A 17,879-nucleotide genomic window follows, 5' to 3' on the forward strand; every position below is an offset into this window, starting at 1 on the left:
ATCGTCTTTTGATGAGCTGCATATCAAAAAGTTGCTTTAAGATTATGATCATTAGAATTCAATGCAGCCACCGGTATACAAGGAAACCCAAGCGATGCATAAAACATCACGTCGGCAAGATGCCGTTTGAAAATAAATCTAAATGATCTGATGCGCAGCACTTTATAAATACAATGTAGCAGGATATTATTAATACTAGGAAACAAGGAATTGGGGAATTAGCTTTATTTTTATTTTATTTTTTAAAGGTGTTGTGAAATAAACTCATTTGTAACATTTTCACAATCAGATTACCGTAATTTTCAGACTATAAGCCGCACTGGACTATAAAATAAAATTTGTGAATCAGGGTTCAAAACTTGAGAAACGACTTATAGTTGGAAATTTACGGTAATTAATCCTGCATTTTTTCCAAGACTGTATCACCGCGACTGTCATGTATCCCCAGACTCGCCCCAGTTCCTTTTTTGTTATTTCTTTGTTTTAGTGTCATTCCCATGTGACTCTCTGAATCTTTTTTGATGTTGATCCTATTCATTGTTTTTGTCTCCCCAGAGCCTCCGCACCCCATCGCCCCACCGCAGCTGCTCGGCGTCGGGCCTACCTACCTGCTGATTCAGCTCAATGCCAACTCCATCTTCGGAGATGGTCCTATTATACTCAAAGAGGTGTGTGTATATATATTTTTTTCGGATAGTAAATCTGTAACCAAGCTTTTTGTGTTCTGATCTCATTTCAAATAAATCAATATATTTAATGGTGATTTTTTTCCAAAGGTGGAGTACCGCATGACGTCAGGCAGTTGGATAGAGACCCATGCAGTCAACTCCCCCAATTATAAATTATGGCATCTCGACCCCGACACCGAGTATGAGATCAGAGTCTTACTCACCCGACCGGGAGAAGGCGGGACGGGCAAAGCCGGACCGCCGCTCATCACGCGGACAAAATGTGCAGGTAGGAAACAATGAAAAATAGTCTACAATCAAAAAATGGAATTAATCGAAGATCATATCCACAACGTTCTTCAACTTGCTCCAGATTCATGTCTTCCACTTCATCCCTCCCTCCCTCCCCTCTTTTCTCATTCCATATTATTCTCCCAGTGGATCAATAGACAGAGGGCAGAAACCCTGTCTGACATTTGTAGAAATAAACGTGTGAAATAAAAACACAGCTGGCCTGAGGGGGGAGGGGGAGGGGGGGAGGTCTCTGAAGAAAAAGCAATGAGAAACAGAACGAGGCGGGCAATGATGGGAGATGATGAAAATACACAGGAGTGAAGGAGCGCGAGCGGCGAGACGGGGGCTGTGAGAATGATGAAACTTGTGAAGGAAAATGAAAAAGAGATGAGAATTCATAACTGCGGGGCCTGACTGATGTCCGCCAACCGATGTTTTGCGTGTTTACGGAAAGCGAGGAACTTCCCTGTATTGAGCGGTTTCTTTTTGGGATGGAATGGAAATGAATCGTTTGCGTGAAGGATGGTAACTCGTTAAAATCAGTTCATCAGCACACAATGAATTAATTAATTCACTTGAAATGAAGCCCTTTGTTCATTAAGTAGTTGACATTTGCGGAGTTTGGGCTTAGAATTATTATAACTGAGATTCGCATCGATAGTTTTCCTTTTTTTATGAAATTTTGGAACCAACATTTTTCTTACAGATGTGATTAGTTGATTTGAATGAAAATGTTGCCTTTGCTTTCCCTGTTTGCTTAAGTTTGTCTCATCCCGCCCCCTGTAGTTTGTGGAATATTTAAAGCAAAACTTTAAAGGCAAATTGAAAATAAACATAAATATAACAGGCAATTTAAATAAATAGCTGAATTCACTTGTGTTAATAACAAAGTCATAATTGTTGGGATGACAGTAATTACTCCGTCATTTTATTATTTTTTTTATCTCGGTTCATTTTTTGGTGTTTTCACGCTTATACACTTCTCTCGATTTTCCTTCCGCGGTGATTTATTGCTCTTGTCTGAAGAGTGAAAAATAATAGTGTTGGAGTGAAGAGTTTGTGGCTGATGAAGTAGCTTTTAATCCAAAAGTCTGCTCCTCCATAGTGAGACACACACACACACGGAGTAGAGGGGAGTCGCAGTATTTCTGCTATAGCCGCACAAGCTCAGCATCACATGGATTAATCGAAAAAATGGAAGCGCAAAAGTCTCATCTCTCTCTTTACAGGAGCCACACTCGAATACTGGACACTACATCACTTGTGCTTCTTTATAGTTGAGTCGGCGGTGGGGTTCATTTTCAGCGGAAACCCCTTGAAAAAAAAAATACACTGTACCTTTAAGACATTTTATGCCAGCGGAATTAAATCCGATCAGACTGCAGATTTAATAACTGAGTTGATAAACAGGAGTTTCATTTTAAGAACACCCGGTGAAATCTTGCAAATCTCCATCTTGAAGGCCCAAAAGAGAGGCGGAGATGTTGAGAAGTGAGTTCCTAATACGGAAGGAATGACTTTCATTTCTTCCTCGTGACAGTGGAAGGATTACCGAGAACTAATTGGACAGATTAACTCGAATTTGGCCTCATCTCCCGTCAACCTTTTCTGCTTCCTCCCACTCCTATCCTTCTTCAAATGCATTTTTTTTTTTTTTTTTGATTCCATGGGCCTCTTGTTTCTTCTCCCAAGGCTTTTCTGTTGCGATTATTTGTTGTTGTTTTGTTTTATCCTCAGCGTACTTCCATTTCATTTCGCTTCATTCCACCGCTTTTGTTTTGTGTTGTTTAATACCAACCTCTGGGTTGGGCTGATAGGACGCTCGCCGTCCTTGGTGTTATTGTTGGGTGTTTATTGGCATTGTTGTTTTTTCCAAAGCTCCCGACTGTGGAGAACAAAGCCTTTTTAGTTCCAACATGAATCCAACCGTTTGTCTGTACCGGAGGAGGGGGAAAAGGGGGACAAGGCAGCCTCTGTGGTTTTTTTTCAGTAGACCAGGTCCCGTCTGACTTTGGGCCACGTTCCAGACTTTTTATCTTTCCTTTGCTCCCTTTTGCCTCAGTTTAATTTTCTCTCTTAAACGACTTTTGGTTATTTCTTGAGTAAATAGATGTGGATGAGCAAGATTATTGCTCGGGAAATAAGAAGAGCTTTGTTTGGTTTGGATGGAATGAACTGGAGATGGAAGTTGGAACTTGGAAAATACGAAATAATAAATGTATCAGAATCTAGCAGGCTGTTTGAAATGTTTGACCTTCAATATCGCAGGAAGGCAGTCCAATCAGGTTTGGACTTGACGGATGTGTTTTTCAAACCTTTGGTGTGATGCTTAAATAAAAAAGCCGGTAAAGTAAATTCAACAAGGTAACCTGAGGATAATCAAGCAGAATAAAGAAAGAGCAATAAAATAAAGAAATAAATAAATGTCCCCCATCTTTATGACATAAGCATCGGCGCACTCTGCAATCAGTTGCTTTATTATTGATTTGGCCAACGGAAAAAACAAACAAAATGGAAGTGTCGAGACAGATGGGCAAGATTGGACGATTTAAATGTCATCCACCCATGAACAGCTTTCCACATTAACGGCCAATGACGTTTTCCCGACTGGCGATTACCTACCGAGGTGTCGACTTCCCTTCATCTCCATCTTTTTTTTATTTCCTTTTTGTTTTTTTTTTCCTCACGCCTTTACGTGAGCCATTTAAATCGGAATGTCAACCACGTGCGAACGCGCGACCCGCCCTTGACGATACGTTCTTATCGGCGCTACGGAGGGTTCGGATGTAACGTGCACAATTCAGAGATTACATTGATTTACAATCGTGTCATGGAGACTCCTTCGCCTACCCAGCCGTAAACAATCGTGACCCTAATCGTAGGTCAATTTAAGATTAGCCCGAACCTGAGGGACACACTTTGGGAACGCTTAGCCAGAGTTATGGTTCCGGACACAGTTGGAGAAGACACACAGACACACACATATTTATGGATAATAACAGTGTGTCAGTGATGTGCCTTGCATGTGCGCTGAACGACGGACAGATAACGGCTTGTCAACAGAAGCGACAAGTTGGTGTCCTTGTGCTGTCACCTCTAAGAGGCACTGGAGGGAGGCGGAGAACTTTTTTTTCTGCATTAAACACTAGCTTGGGTTTGGTTTTGGAACAGTCAAGCAACGGAGATGCATATTTTTTTTATATAGTGTATTGTATTTTTTATATATTGTTATAAAAATATTTTATAATATATATTTTAAGGCATGTGAATATGATTTATGGTTTCTTTTTTGGTTATATCTTGCTTGCTACTCTTTTAGTGTATATATATATATATATATATATATATATATATATATATATATATATATATATATATATGTGTATATTTATATATATGTGTATATATATATATTTATTTTTTTGTCTTTTCATTTGTGTACAATAATCTTAGTTTCTTTCACGTTTGAAATAAACGAATAAATGATTTGTTATTGTTAAAATATGAAAAACAAATCATTTTTTTCACATTTTAACACTCAAAAGAAAAAAAATAATAAAAAAATAATAAAAAAATGCAGTGTTTTATATAGTATATTATACTTTTTTTATATATTGTTATAAATGATTTGTTTTTGTTAAAATATGAAAAACAAATCTTTTTTTTCACTCAAAAGAAAACAAATATTTTTCACAAACGATGCACTTTTGTATCTTGTTTTCCAGTAACTGTTTTAGCGTAATTACATTAATGCCAGGAACTGCTAACACACGCAACTATAAATCGTGGTTTAATTCTTGCTGAATAGGATAACTGCTGAGTGAGTTGTAGCCGTGCCTTTTAAATAAAGAGGGATGTCCGATGTGCTTGTAACAAGATGGCGGGTCGATGGGTCGTCATTCAAGCGTGGAACTTAACGAGGAAACACATGATGCGTAGGCTATCCAAATGCTGACATGGCCCAATTTGAACAATTTCATATTTTTTTAGAACCCATGCGTACTCCGAAGAGGCTGAAGATCGCCGAGACCAGGTCCCGCCTGATAGCCGTGGATTGGGAATCATTGGGTTACAACATCACCCGCTGTCACACCTTCAACGTCACCATCTGTTACCACTACATGACAGCCAACAACCGTAGCAAGGCCGATTGTCTGGACATGGACCCGAAAGGTACCTTAGGGTCTTTCTCACGACAGTTACGCAATCCACGTTCTGAAACTTTCTTCTTTGCAGCACCGCGTCATATCGTAGGAAGTTTGCCACCGTACACCAACGTCAGTCTGAAGATGATTTTGACTAATCCAGAAGGACGCAAAGAGAGCGATGAAACGATTATTCAAACAGATGAAGATGGTATGATTGTTTTTTTTTTTTGGGACTCACTTAGCGCAATCCAAGTAACACCTTTCTGTCTTTAACAGTTCCCGGTGCAGTTCCCACTCAGTCTGTAAGAGCCACGCCGTTTGAGGATCGAATTCTTCTTCACTGGAAGGAACCATCAGAGCCAAATGGAATCATCACACAATATGAGGTGAAGAATAAATCCACCATCGATCGCCCCCCGCCACTAGCACCGATTCTAAAGATCATCTATCTCCATCTTTCAGATCAGCTACAGCGGCCTGCGTTCTTTCGACCCGTCGGTGCCACTGCAGCGGCCGGGTCTGACGGCTCTGCCCTCCAACGCGACCCACCACCTCTTCTCCCAGTTGCATCCGGGGGTCACTTACCAGCTCTCCATACGAGCATCCACCTCCAAGGGATTCGGTCCTGCCACCACTCTAAATGTCACGACTAATATTTCAGGTAGGAAGTCTGTTGTCAATTTATCACCTCTATGAATATTATTCAGTAAATATAACCGGGTCGTCTGTCTTTAGCTCCAACCATCGATGAGTATGATGGCTCAGAGGCCTTTCTCAATGAAACTGCAACAACCATCACGGTTTTGCTCAAACCTGCGCAGGCCAAAGGAGCACCTATAAGGTAATACAGCTATATCCATATTTAGCACAGTACCGTATTTTCCGCACTATAAGGCGCACCTGATTATAAGGCGCACTGTCTGCTTTTGAGAAGATTGGAGGTTTTTAGGTGCGCCTTATAGTGCGGAAAATACGGTATAAGAAATATTTATATTTCATAATTCTGTAAATAGGCAGCTACAGACTTGATGCTTTTTCTTATAGCGCATACCAGATCGTAGTGGAGGAAGTGAATCCACGGCGAGCACGTCGACAAGCCTCCTCTGACTGTTTTGAGGTAGTTTTTTATGTGTTGTGGACTCATTTTCTAAGATCTAGTTTCACTGCTTATTCTGGAGTTCAAGATCATAAACTGAAGTTGTTTTGCTCATCCAGGTTCCAGTTTCTTATCACAGCGCATCGACTGGTGGATCCCCGTATTATTATGCCGCTCAACTGTCCCCCAGCAACCTCCCCGAGCCCCTCCCATTCACAGTCGGAGACAACAAGACATACCAGGCATGATGTGCATGTTTGGAGGAGTTTCCCCGCCACATCAAGTGAAACTATTGTCTGACGGTCAATTGCTTTTTTTAATCCTCAGGGTTTTTGGAATCCCCCATTGGCTCCCAGGAAGAACTACAACATCTACTTTCAAGCTGTTAGCAGCACTGAGCGGGTAAATATATTATTTGTAGAGGCCTCACCGCTAAAAGCTTCTTAGGGACCTAAATGCTTTCCAAAAGAAAGCTTGTGCTTATATTTTTTTATATTTTTTGTTGTATATTGTTAAAAATGTGTGCCGTGCACACTGGTCGTTTTACAGTCATGTAGAGAAAAGAGCAAAATAGAGAATAGTGCAAAGAAATTGAAGAATAAAATCTGAGAGAGAGAGAGAAGACAGCGGCAAAATATGACTCCTGGTAAGCTAGTTTAGTTCTTAGAGGGACTGACGCAATAAGTAACAAATACAGGACTGTCTCGGAAAATTAGAATATTTTGATAACGTTCTTTATTTTCTGTAATGCAATTAAAAAATAAAAATAAAAGCTTGGAATATTTCAGTTGATTTGTAATGAATCCAGAATGTATGACTTTTTTTTTTAATTGCATTACAGAAAATAAAAAACTATCATAATATTCAAATTTTCTGAGATAGTCCTGTATGACTTTTTTTTGTTAATTGCATTACAGAAAATAAAGTTTATCATAATATTCTAATTTTCTGAGACAGTCCTGTATATTGTAATATCACACACACTTCCTAGAGACTGACACAATACAGGTAATAAATATATATAATATCACACACTTCCTGTCAAGTCACATTTTATTTTGTGTCTTTTTCCTTTAGGAAACGAAAACCCAGTGTTTGAGGCTTGCTACTAAAGGTAAGAGCAGCATTCAATTCATTCCCTTCTATTGAGAAAGTGTCAGGTTCCAAAAACGTCGTGTCAAAATGAAATCAGTCGATTTTTCTCTCAATGTTTTTTTTTTCATTTATAACAGATTTTGTTGTGAACTGCATTAACAACTTCTTATCCTCTTAGCAACACCAGAGTGTTCCATAAAAGCGGACATCCACATTATGGGTATTAGAGATATAATGCTCGAGAGCAAAGATGTATTTGTGTGTGGGGATGTGATGTTTTTTATTTTTTTTTATCCGGGTCCATATGTTTGACAGCCTAATACACTGGTTTTAAAACGTGCTTATTGAACCAGAAAACTCAGACGGAGATTTGTTTTGAGGAAAAGATAGATCGGGTGACATAGCTAACGGATAAATAGGGAGGCGGGGCGCGGTGTGGTTAGGGGGGGGGCTGGATTAGGAGCCATGTTAACAAAAGATGACAATATAAAAAGGGAAAAGATCCATGCCTGGTGTTGAATTGCGAATCGACTGTAGCTAGTTCATATTTTAACGTCATCTCGATAGGTCATAGACGGCGCACACAAGCGATGGTGTCGTTATCGTAAAATAAAAAAGAGTTTTTTCAGGCTTTAGTGAACTGACAGACTTCTCTTTGCCCTGCTAGACCTTGAAGGATTGTTAAACTAGACTGTAAAAAGGGACGTTATTTCGAGTACAATCAGCCTTAATGACCGCCGGAAGAACCATTAAAGTGGATGTAGTTGTGTATTCCATAACTGCCAGACAGCTGGATAGAGAGATGCCGGTGGTTCTTGGTGCAATCATTATTCTTCATCTATTATCCAGATTCATCAATGTTTTTATTTTTATATATATATATTTTTTTATTTTTTTTTTATTTTAATTTTTATTTTATTTTATATATTTTTTGGCTTGTTTTTCAAACAATATGTATATATATGTGTGTATATATATATATATATATATATATATATATATATATATATATATATATATATATATATACACATACATTAAAAAATATATTTTTATTTTATTTTTAACATGGTTGCCCACCAAATAGACAAAAAAAAAATCTGGCTTGTTCGTCAAACATTCCAAGGGTAAAGAATCACAGCAAAGAGAAATTAAAAGCAGGCCCAACTCACAACCATGGAGGCGGCCGTGGGGGCGGAGCTTAAGCCTTTCCACTCGAGTTACTCTGACGTGAGGGATCAGAGCGTGTTTTGAGTACTCAACAGTTCCTCCAAGGTTTTATTTGTTTTTAAAAATGCATGGGTGGGGGTGGGGGGGGATCAAATGCTTTCTGGCCGTAGGTTCAGTTTGAGGACACATGGACCATGAAAGTTCACACAAAGAGTACTGAAAGTCCCCAAGTGGTGGCTCAGTTCCATTTTCAAGGGGGTCTCAGTTTCCCTCTCGAATAGGAGAACAATCAAGGGAGATCACGTTGCTAGTGTCATCAAGTAGTCGTGAGTATTAAATAGGTCATTATTCCGACGGCGAGTTGGAAATACGAGAATTGAAGTTTTCCTGCAGTCATGTGGGAGGAAGGTCGCAGAGGTCAGACGACTGTCCCTTCCTTTCTGCCCGTCTGCGAGTTCGTGAGCGCCGAGGCGTGCATCCAGGAGGTCGGATTAAGTGTTGGTGGTCCTATTAGTTCATCTTGCCTATTGTGAATTGTCATCACTGCCTCGGGGACTTTTTGCTCCCTGGGAGTGTTTGTGTACTGACCTGGATAATTTTGTACAGGAATTAAAAGCTACTGCCGGCATTATGAGGTCATACTTGGAACCTTGTAAATACTTTTTTCAACTGGACGCTTGTGTGTCCTGTCGTCTTAATCGAATTTATACCGTAGCTTTTTAATAACATTACATAATGTCGCATTTCTAAAGATTTCAAATATTTTATAACAAAAACCATACGCTGATCCAAAAAGAGATTATGTTGATCTTGTTGATATTTTTGCTTTGTAAGTGGATTAGGGCTCGATGGATATGCGGCGTAAAATCTAGTTTTGCATTTGTCTTTATTTTGGATTATTTGGATTATCGTAATGCACTTAGAGCAATACGGGACTATTATGGTGTTATGAGATCACTACCTAGAGATTAGGAACGTCAAAACAACCTTGTGCTTTTGTGATCAACAGGAAAACTCTGTACTTATTAAAACGACTGCAGATATTCAAAATAAAGTGAAATATTATCTTGCGTTAGCTAGATTTGCATTATGAATGACAGTTACCATGGTATTTATGCTGGCAGGAATATTAAAAGTCTCGATAATCACTCGATATAAAGCGCACACATGCCTTTTAAATATACTTTTAATTTGGTATTTTTCGCATGTGACATTTGCTTTACAGTTCTAATGAATTGGAGTGAAAATGTTAAATATGTGCTTTTTTTTAATTATTTTTGAACATCACTAAGATATCATTAATAGAAAAAATGTAACTTGATTATCATTTCCCATAAATAACAAAATTGATTTCAATTTATTAAAATCAGCGGTGAGAAGCACCAAACCGATAATTCATCCTTCTGCTCAAGGTGCGACCGAGGAACCCGAAGTCATCCCCGACCCCGCGAAGCAGACGGACCGTGTGGTGAAGATCGCCGGCATCAGCGCAGGTGTCCTCGTCTTCATACTGCTGGTGCTGGTAGCCATCTTATTGGTCAAGAAAAGGTGAGTGGCACCTCGCCGAAAAACCTTCCCGACGCTCACTCACACGCAGGCGAAATGAGGACCGAAAAATGTGAATTCATTCTCTTGTTTTATTGGTCTCAGTATTTGCTGTAGTTCCGCCATCTTCCATTCATCCACCATGAACGTTGATCTCCCTGTAGAAACACTTTTTTGGGGATCTAGACTACACTTTATACAAAGTCTTTCATTTTCCAAGGAAAATAAGAAGATGATTGGATAGACACAAAGAGATCTAACCACTCTAGAAGAATTGTTGATATTTTTGAATGTGGTCTACAACTACAAAATTAATTCAGATTTCACACTACATTAATGAGGGATGTATCAGATTGAGCTCTCTCAGGTTGTTTGGTTAGTAATACAGCTCTTGGGTTAAGAAAGTTGAGAAGAAAAAGTTCATCAGCATGTTGGTAAAGTGTCAAATAGGATTTTTTTTTCACTGACTCAATACAATACACAGGAGAGGATTGAGTGATAGTTTGGTGCAGAGCATCACCATGTGGCCATACAAAGGCATTACAAGTTAATAAAATCAAACCCTGAAAGGTACATTGCATCCCTTTTTCAAAAGTCAACAGTGACTTTGCATAAATAGAAGTGCAGAAATAATGAACAATTTAATTGCATCATTTATGAGCTTGTTGTTGAGATTGTGAAGCAATAACACACATTAGTTTGATTTCTATTTGATTGTGAGAATATTGATCATATCATGACAAGTGTTTTCTGCTAGAGAATCTTTGGGGAGATCAATATCCATTGTCATTGAACCTTCTTCCAATTTTGAGCAATACTGCATCTTTAAAATGGTGGGACATGATGCCAAAGCATCAAATGAATATTCAATCTGGAGGATGAATAGTGGCAGCAGACGATTGCAAGGATGCTTAGCAGCTTATATTGAGTTCTCGTAAATACTTTCAAGTTTTCAGCTTTGAAGCGGAAATTTCTGGGAAAAGCCCTTAATGTTGAAAACGACCCGTTTTTTTTGTTTTTGCATGACCCCAAGATGCTTTCTTCTGTTTCTGTTGTTGCTGATTGGGAGAGGACGGTATTGTCCTCATTTGCATATTCATGAACCTTATGTCTCTTTGCTTTCTGATTGGCTCACAACCCCAGGAGGACCTACTATTCGTACTCTTATTACCTGTAAGTAAACAACAAGCGAGCCAACTATCAGCTGTGTCCAACTGCTGATCTCTTACTGGGCTAATTAGTGGCTAGATGTTGGTTTTGGTTTTTTTCTTTTTTTTTTTTTTAAAGATGCAGTATACTTTTTTCAAGACACAACACATTTTCGCTCTGACCAATCAGCCAAAGCCATCCTCATTGACGCCCTGCCCAGGGTGGGGGACAATTCACTGCCGCCTCAGTCATATCAGCTTTTTGCATTATTTTTATTTATTTTTTACATATTTAATAGCACTGAGTGAATGAGAGGGGGTGGGGGGGGGATAGCGACACATAATCTTAAAGGACTGAACTGAATGTGAATTGCCCTCAGCCCTCGGTGTCCTCCACATGTTCCAAAGTCGCTCTGAGGCAGACGAGCTGTCTTCAAAAGCAGGCCAGAGTGGGACCACACGGGCCTGAGCGTGTTATTTGAAAAAAGAATGCTGCACTTGTGACTTGTAGCTCTGTGTGCATGTAAGTCATGTGACCATCCATCCACCCATCAAGTCACAGGTATCGTGAAAACGGGATGTGAACAGCTCCGTTCTGTTGGAGGCTTTTTTTTTTTGGTTTCGTTCCTGTGGGGGTTTGGCTGTGGAAAAAAAAAATCTTTATCTCTGTAGCTTGTCCTGTTTTCTTCCGACATTTTTGCGTAACTTGGTCAGAATGAAGGGTCTGGATCTGTGGGTGCGTCATGGTTTTCTGTGGCCTTAGCGGTGGTGTGTTTTGAGAGCAAACGAGGTAACGGAAAAAAAATCAAAAGCATGTTTCCCACCTGTCTATTGGGAAGAGCCGTATAAGCGTATCAGTTTGGCAACTTATTTGAAGGAACTTTCAAAATGAATTCAAATCCAAATTTCGAACGTCACGATGTCAAGACGTGGAATTCGAATCATATTCATGGGTTGGAAGTTGTCTGAAGTGATACATACACTATGGCTCTGGGTGTCGGACTTTCCTGCATGCTTTGTCATGCTCAAAGTCTCTCCTGGGAATACTCATCAGTTTTTATTCACGTCAAACTTGTTTACTTCTCCTGGAAATACTTTGATTTGTCTGTGCTTTTCCCCAAATACGTCTTTATTTTTACTGTATTATACAAAAACAGCTTGTGGAGAAAAATATTTACATGCAGAAGTGTTCCTCTCATAATGCTCGACTCGATATGACCTCTGTATGGTGTGTTTAGTAAATGCCGTACCTTGCTGCCTTATTTCAAATGGACTAATTTAATTCACACACAGTTCTTTGGCTAACCCGACCGAGGTCAAGGGTTATTTCCGCCCCTTGGGTTGAGCCCATGCTGCCATTTGCTCTTTTCACATTGGCCATCCTTGCCTGTTTCTTTCCCTCTTCTTTGTTTTCTTCCTCTCCTCTTTTTCCTCTGCATCTTGAATCAGTCGCCTGCAGCCCACAGCTTGGCTAGATATTGTTGAAGAAAGTCGTTTTGAAACAATAAATTGCTCGGATAAATGCCAGATAAAGTGAGGCGGTGTCCTGCAGGCTAGCTGATGAATCATTTGAATGGCTTTGAATGTTACCTGACTCCGATGGTCTTTTTTTTTTACCCCTGTGACAGGAAGCTGGCCAAAAAGCGTAAGGATGCCATCGGAACCACCCGGCAGGAAATGACACATATGGTGAACGCCATGGACCGCAGCTACGCCGATCAGAGCACTCTGCACGCCGAGGACCCCATGGCGGTGACCTTCATGGACACGCACAACCACAACAACAGATGTACATTGATTTCTTCTCAAATATGAACACATGACGTTGCGAAACATCTGCTTTCGGTAGTCCATCCTATTTTCAAATCAGTTGTGGGAGTGTAAAATTGCGATGCTTCCTCCCCCCGCAGTGCCCAACGATCCGCTGGTTCCCACAGCTGTGTTAGGTGAGACCCCCCCCCAACTCCCCAGTCGGTTGAATGTGTCACATTTCTCACCCCAGCAAACAGCCCGTAGCGGTCACCCGTCACCGTCATCTTCAGTCTCAGTCTTTCCTTGTCTTGTACGTCCCCTTGCATCATTTTGCGGTTACAAGCAGTTCCCATTTACAATGCCTGATCTCATCAGCATCTATTAAGTCTCCTCTTGGTATGGGAAAGTTGAGCTCCAATCAAAAGGCTCAAGTCACAATGTGGCTTCTTTGAGCCTTGCGGAGTAAGATATCAAAACAAGACGTCGCTCTCGTGTGAAAACTTAACTCCTTGCAGCCGAGCAGACTGTGTTTACACTTACGTCAATGTTTTTCTCGTTCCCGCTGAGCATTTTGGATCGTCTGCGTAATTAGAACCCCTACTCCCCCGTGACCTAATTATTTCCATACTTTCGACTGGTTTTGAGAGGCATTTAATTCCCAGCCCTTGCAAAAGCAACAGATTCGGATGCTCGAGATGGAATGTGTTGTCAATACTGGCATCTGTGGTATTTACTCTGGACTCGTGAAAGATTTTATTTGTGCCAAATCTTTTGGAACACACCCACAAGGCGTCCAAAACCTCCCAAGAGCCACCAAAGTGTGTTGATCATGTTTTTTCCGTAACCTTTAATTCAGACTGAAAGCTGCTGTTCCACCCTGTCCCGGGTTATCACGTCACGGGATCGGAGGGAGTAGCGGAGAAGTCGAATTAAAAGACGCTGTCAGGTCAGGTTTAGCGTTAATTGGCCTGACGAGGGCAATAACAAAGCTTAGCGGTCGTTAATGAGCTAACAAGTCCTCGGAGCAAAAGGAAAGCATCGAGTGGGTGGATGCAATACACAACATCACGTTGTGTAGCTTCCAGATTAGTAACCTCACAATGGCACAACAATGTCGGCCAAAATAAGTGTGCTTTCGTCACTATAGTTCCGATTTTTTTTTTTTTTTGCCTCATCATCTCTCACTAGTACCCATTTCCCATTTCCCAACCGGTCTGCGGTGACATCATTCATTCCATGTGACCCTATGTGAAATGACACTTATCCCACAGTCTGATTTGTTTTATTTTTCCCTTGCTGCTTGGATATGTAGTTCCAATCACAGGTAGGCATCAAAATGTAAAAATAATAATAAGCAAGCTGATAATAACATACCGTATTTTCCGGACTATAAGGCCTAAAAACCTAAAATTTTCTCAAAAGCCTTATAGTCCGGAAAATACGGTAATTGGAAATGCATTTGGATGGATTCACCTAGTTGCCAGCTTTAACCTTAAATCATCTCCTCCCCACACACACAGATGAGAATCATAGCGCATCAGCGGCAGAGAACAGCAGACTTCTAGATGTTCCCCGCTATCACTGTGAAGGCACCGAATCTCCTTATCAGACGGGACAACTCCACCCGGCCATCAGAGTGGCCGACCTCTTGCAGCACATCAACTTGATGAAGACGTCCGACAGCTATGGCTTTAAGGAGGAGTACGAAGTAAGTCCGCGGGAAAATCAAATTTGCTGTTATATTTGTAAATCACGTTTTCTATTTTGTGTGTGTTGTTGGTGATGCAGAGTTTTTTTGAAGGCCAGTCAGCAACCTGGGACGTGGCAAAGAAAGAGCAAAACCGCACCAAGAACCGATATGGCAACATAATAGCCTGTAAGCAAAAAAAATATTTTTTTAAAATCAATATTGCATAACTTTTTAAATTCCAGGAGAATGAATCGGAGAAAAGAAGAACTGGAGCAACACAATCGAAAAAGATACACATGTATTGATGGTTGTTTCTTTTCATCTAATTTTTTTTCTCTTTCCATATCTCCTCCTTTCCATTGTGTCCTTCTGTCTCTTTCTCCAGATGATCATTCACGGGTTATTCTCCAGCCCATGGAAGATGACCCCTCCTCCGACTACATCAACGCCAACTACATCGATGTAAGTGGAAACGCGCCGAATGCTACTATTGGCTCCCAACGAAACCAACGAAACCACACTCCCTCGCTCGTATGTCAGGCCTCTCTACCTTTAATTGCATCTCCAAGACATCCCATTGCTCCCATCTTCACGCATCTCAGAATATATTCTTTAAAAAAAATGTATTTGGATGTATAACGTGTTTATTTAGCAGATAAAAATATTGATTATTTTGATTACATTCACCACGCTGGACAAGTAACTGAAATCAAAACTTTTTTTTTCTCCATCCATCATCTTCAACCATTTTCACTTCACCTGCAGTCACCTTTATAACAACTTTTGTTTTTGTCGTTATGTAAAATATTGTCATTGTCACTCTAGAAGTAGAATTTATAGACTGGGCACTTCCTGATGCTTCAAATTTATAATTAAGACAGAAATCTCAGAATTCTATGAATTAAAAAAAAAAAAGTCCTTTTTATTTAATCTAATTCTAGATTTTTGTGTGTGTGTGTGTCTTCTCATGTCCATCCACATATCATGTCAATGCAACTTTTCTGTTTCCGGTTGACGCTCACTGACATTATTGTGCTCTCTTTCTTTCCTTGCTTCCTTCCTTCCTTTCTTCCACTCCTTCTTTCTGCCTGTGGCTTGGCCTGTAGATTTGGCTGTACAGGGATGTAAGTATCACTGTGGACTCTTCCATTCATTTACATCCATCCATGCACCAAGTCGTCAAATGCTCAAGGCCAAGCTCTTGTTGTCACGTTTTGGAGAGATTTCATCTCATCTCGTGCTACTTTTTTTTTTTTCTTCTCCCCTCTCTTTGCACCACTATCGCTACTCCCTTTTTGTGTCTCATGTTGTAAAGGTGGCACGTTTTCATCTGTTAAATATATCAGCAATTATTTAATCTTAAATACACATCCCTTTCCTTTTAACCACATAAAAAATGCTTAGATGTAAATCTTGGAGATGATGATCATAATGTCGGCCTTATCGTAGCTGGGAGAAACCTTTTTGACAATCCCGTTGAAATGAAATGTGACTCAAATTCACCTTTTTTTGTTTTTCAGGGTTATCAGAGACCAAGCCACTACATTGCTACTCAGGGTGAGCAAATATTAATAACAATATAAAGTCACGTTAGAAGATTTTATAATGTCCTAAAGGTGATTTGCATTTGCAGGCCCCGTGCACGAGACCGTGTATGACTTCTGGAGGATGGTGTGGCAAGAACAGTCAGCCTGTATCGTCATGGTGACCAATCTGGTCGAGGTCGGAAGGGTAAGTTGCTCTTTCTCGGCGATCAAAAATATCTTTCGAACAGTTGATACTAATTCTGAGTTTTTGGACAGGTGAAGTGTTACAAGTACTGGCCAGATGATGCCGAGGTGTACGGTGACTTCAAGGTGACCTTTGTGGAAGTGGAGCCGCTTGCTGAATACGTGGTCCGCACCTTCACATTGGAGAGGGTGAGTTGAAGGCACTAGATCGGGGAATGATTCGAAACGATCAGATTTTCATAAAAAATGTTTCTCCTTAGCGTGGATTCAACGAAGTGCGAGAAGTCAAGCAGTTCCACTTCACAGGCTGGCCCGATCACGGTGTTCCGTATCACGCCACGGGATTGCTTTCCTTCATCCGTAGGGTTAAAATCTCCAATCCACCCTCTGCCGGGCCTATTGTGGTCCACTGCAGGTAAAAAAAGAAAAAAAAAATCGACATTCGTTCAAATGTGAGAATAGAAATTCATTTTTTGTGGTCCATCTACAGTGCCGGGGCAGGACGCACAGGCTGCTTCATAGTCATTGACATCATGTTGGACATGGCAGAGAGGGAAGGCGTGGTGGACATCTACAACTGCGTCAAGGCGCTTCGGTCCAGGAGGATCAACATGGTACAGACTGAGGTGACTGCATTACCCATCATCCATCCGCATCAACATGCTAGGGGCAGACACGGTAAAACAACGAACGCACTGTTGGACTCGGGACACGCAACGGTACAGGCTGAAGGGACGACCACATCCATAACATCTTTCATCTCTTTGTTTGTGATGTTCACTCACAACAGTGTCATGAAGGTCAAAAAGATGACCAAAAAAAGCCAAAGAGGTCAAGTTATTTTCCAATTTTAGAGCTAAAAATCCCCAATTTGACTTGGATTAGTTTTTGATTAGATTAATTGTCTTTTACTGCCATCTAGTGGTATCTTAAAAACAGCAGTTGCAGTTGTTTACAATCTGATTACTGCTTTCTTGAAATAGAATTGATAAAGATAAATTAATCCTATATTGGCATTGCCAGACAAAACTTTTTTATTTACATTTTAAAGCTATTTTTTAAACCCAATTTTCTAATGCTGAAATTTAATTTCTATTTTTTAAACCCTCATTGAATCACTTCGATGAGTAAATATTTTACCTATTTTTAATTCATTTTAGAAGTGACTTGGAAAATGTTAACTTGAGTCTTCATTGATCATCTCCATAATTCCACCCGCCATCCACTCCACCTCACCCACTGTGTGTTTCCTCACCCCCAACAAGTTGTCGCTGTGACAGCGATTATTGTTTTCTTCAAAAAGTGTGTGTGCACGTGTGTGTTGTTAAAACACGGCCGTCTCGTGCATTCTCCAGGAGCAGTACATATTCATCCACGACGCCATCTTAGAGGCGTGTCTCTGCGGGGAGACGGCCATTCCCGTCTGTGAATTCAAAGCTGCTTTCTATGAGCTCATCCGTATCGACTCCCAGACCAACTCGTCCCACCTGAAGGACGAATTTCAGGTGATGTTTCTTTCTTCAAAATGACTCATCGACTCACC

General features: G+C 40.4%; 1 protein-coding gene across 18 annotated transcripts in view; it reads left to right on the top strand.

Moving 5' to 3' along the window:
- ptprk (protein tyrosine phosphatase receptor type K) overlaps positions 1 to 17,879 on the top strand; it is a 50,141-nt gene that overhangs the window by 28,263 nt on the left and 3,999 nt on the right. For 2 of the 18 annotated variants that reach the window (XM_049757178.2, XM_049757182.2), the window contains exons 10-33: positions 556 to 668; positions 777 to 957; positions 4,953 to 5,318; positions 5,387 to 5,496; positions 5,573 to 5,771; positions 5,846 to 5,951; positions 6,155 to 6,227; positions 6,326 to 6,448; positions 6,534 to 6,608; positions 7,284 to 7,320; positions 9,884 to 10,019; positions 11,160 to 11,189; positions 12,793 to 12,953; positions 13,075 to 13,110; positions 14,437 to 14,624; positions 14,693 to 14,792; positions 14,992 to 15,137; positions 15,713 to 15,730; positions 16,127 to 16,163; positions 16,240 to 16,337; positions 16,409 to 16,525; positions 16,597 to 16,751; positions 16,827 to 16,962; positions 17,692 to 17,841. In XM_049757178.2, coding sequence (XP_049613135.1) covers positions 556 to 668; positions 777 to 957; positions 4,953 to 5,318; positions 5,387 to 5,496; positions 5,573 to 5,771; positions 5,846 to 5,951; positions 6,155 to 6,227; positions 6,326 to 6,448; positions 6,534 to 6,608; positions 7,284 to 7,320; positions 9,884 to 10,019; positions 11,160 to 11,189; positions 12,793 to 12,953; positions 13,075 to 13,110; positions 14,437 to 14,624; positions 14,693 to 14,792; positions 14,992 to 15,137; positions 15,713 to 15,730; positions 16,127 to 16,163; positions 16,240 to 16,337; positions 16,409 to 16,525; positions 16,597 to 16,751; positions 16,827 to 16,962; positions 17,692 to 17,841 — 2,891 coding nt within the window. Of the gene's footprint in view, positions 1 to 555; positions 669 to 776; positions 958 to 4,952; positions 5,319 to 5,386; positions 5,497 to 5,572; positions 5,772 to 5,845; positions 5,952 to 6,154; positions 6,228 to 6,325; positions 6,449 to 6,533; positions 6,609 to 7,283; positions 7,321 to 9,883; positions 10,020 to 11,159; positions 11,190 to 12,792; positions 12,954 to 13,074; positions 13,111 to 14,228; positions 14,241 to 14,436; positions 14,625 to 14,692; positions 14,793 to 14,991; positions 15,138 to 15,712; positions 15,731 to 16,126; positions 16,164 to 16,239; positions 16,338 to 16,408; positions 16,526 to 16,596; positions 16,752 to 16,826; positions 16,963 to 17,691; positions 17,842 to 17,879 lie in introns of all 18 variants that reach the window. The other 16 variants (XM_049757183.2, XM_049757184.2, XM_049757196.2 and 13 more) reach the window with 15 other exon arrangements.

This window comes from Syngnathus scovelli, chromosome 20 (assembly GCF_024217435.2).
Source record: "Syngnathus scovelli strain Florida chromosome 20, RoL_Ssco_1.2, whole genome shotgun sequence".
Classification (NCBI taxonomy): Eukaryota; Metazoa; Chordata; class Actinopteri; order Syngnathiformes; family Syngnathidae; genus Syngnathus; species Syngnathus scovelli.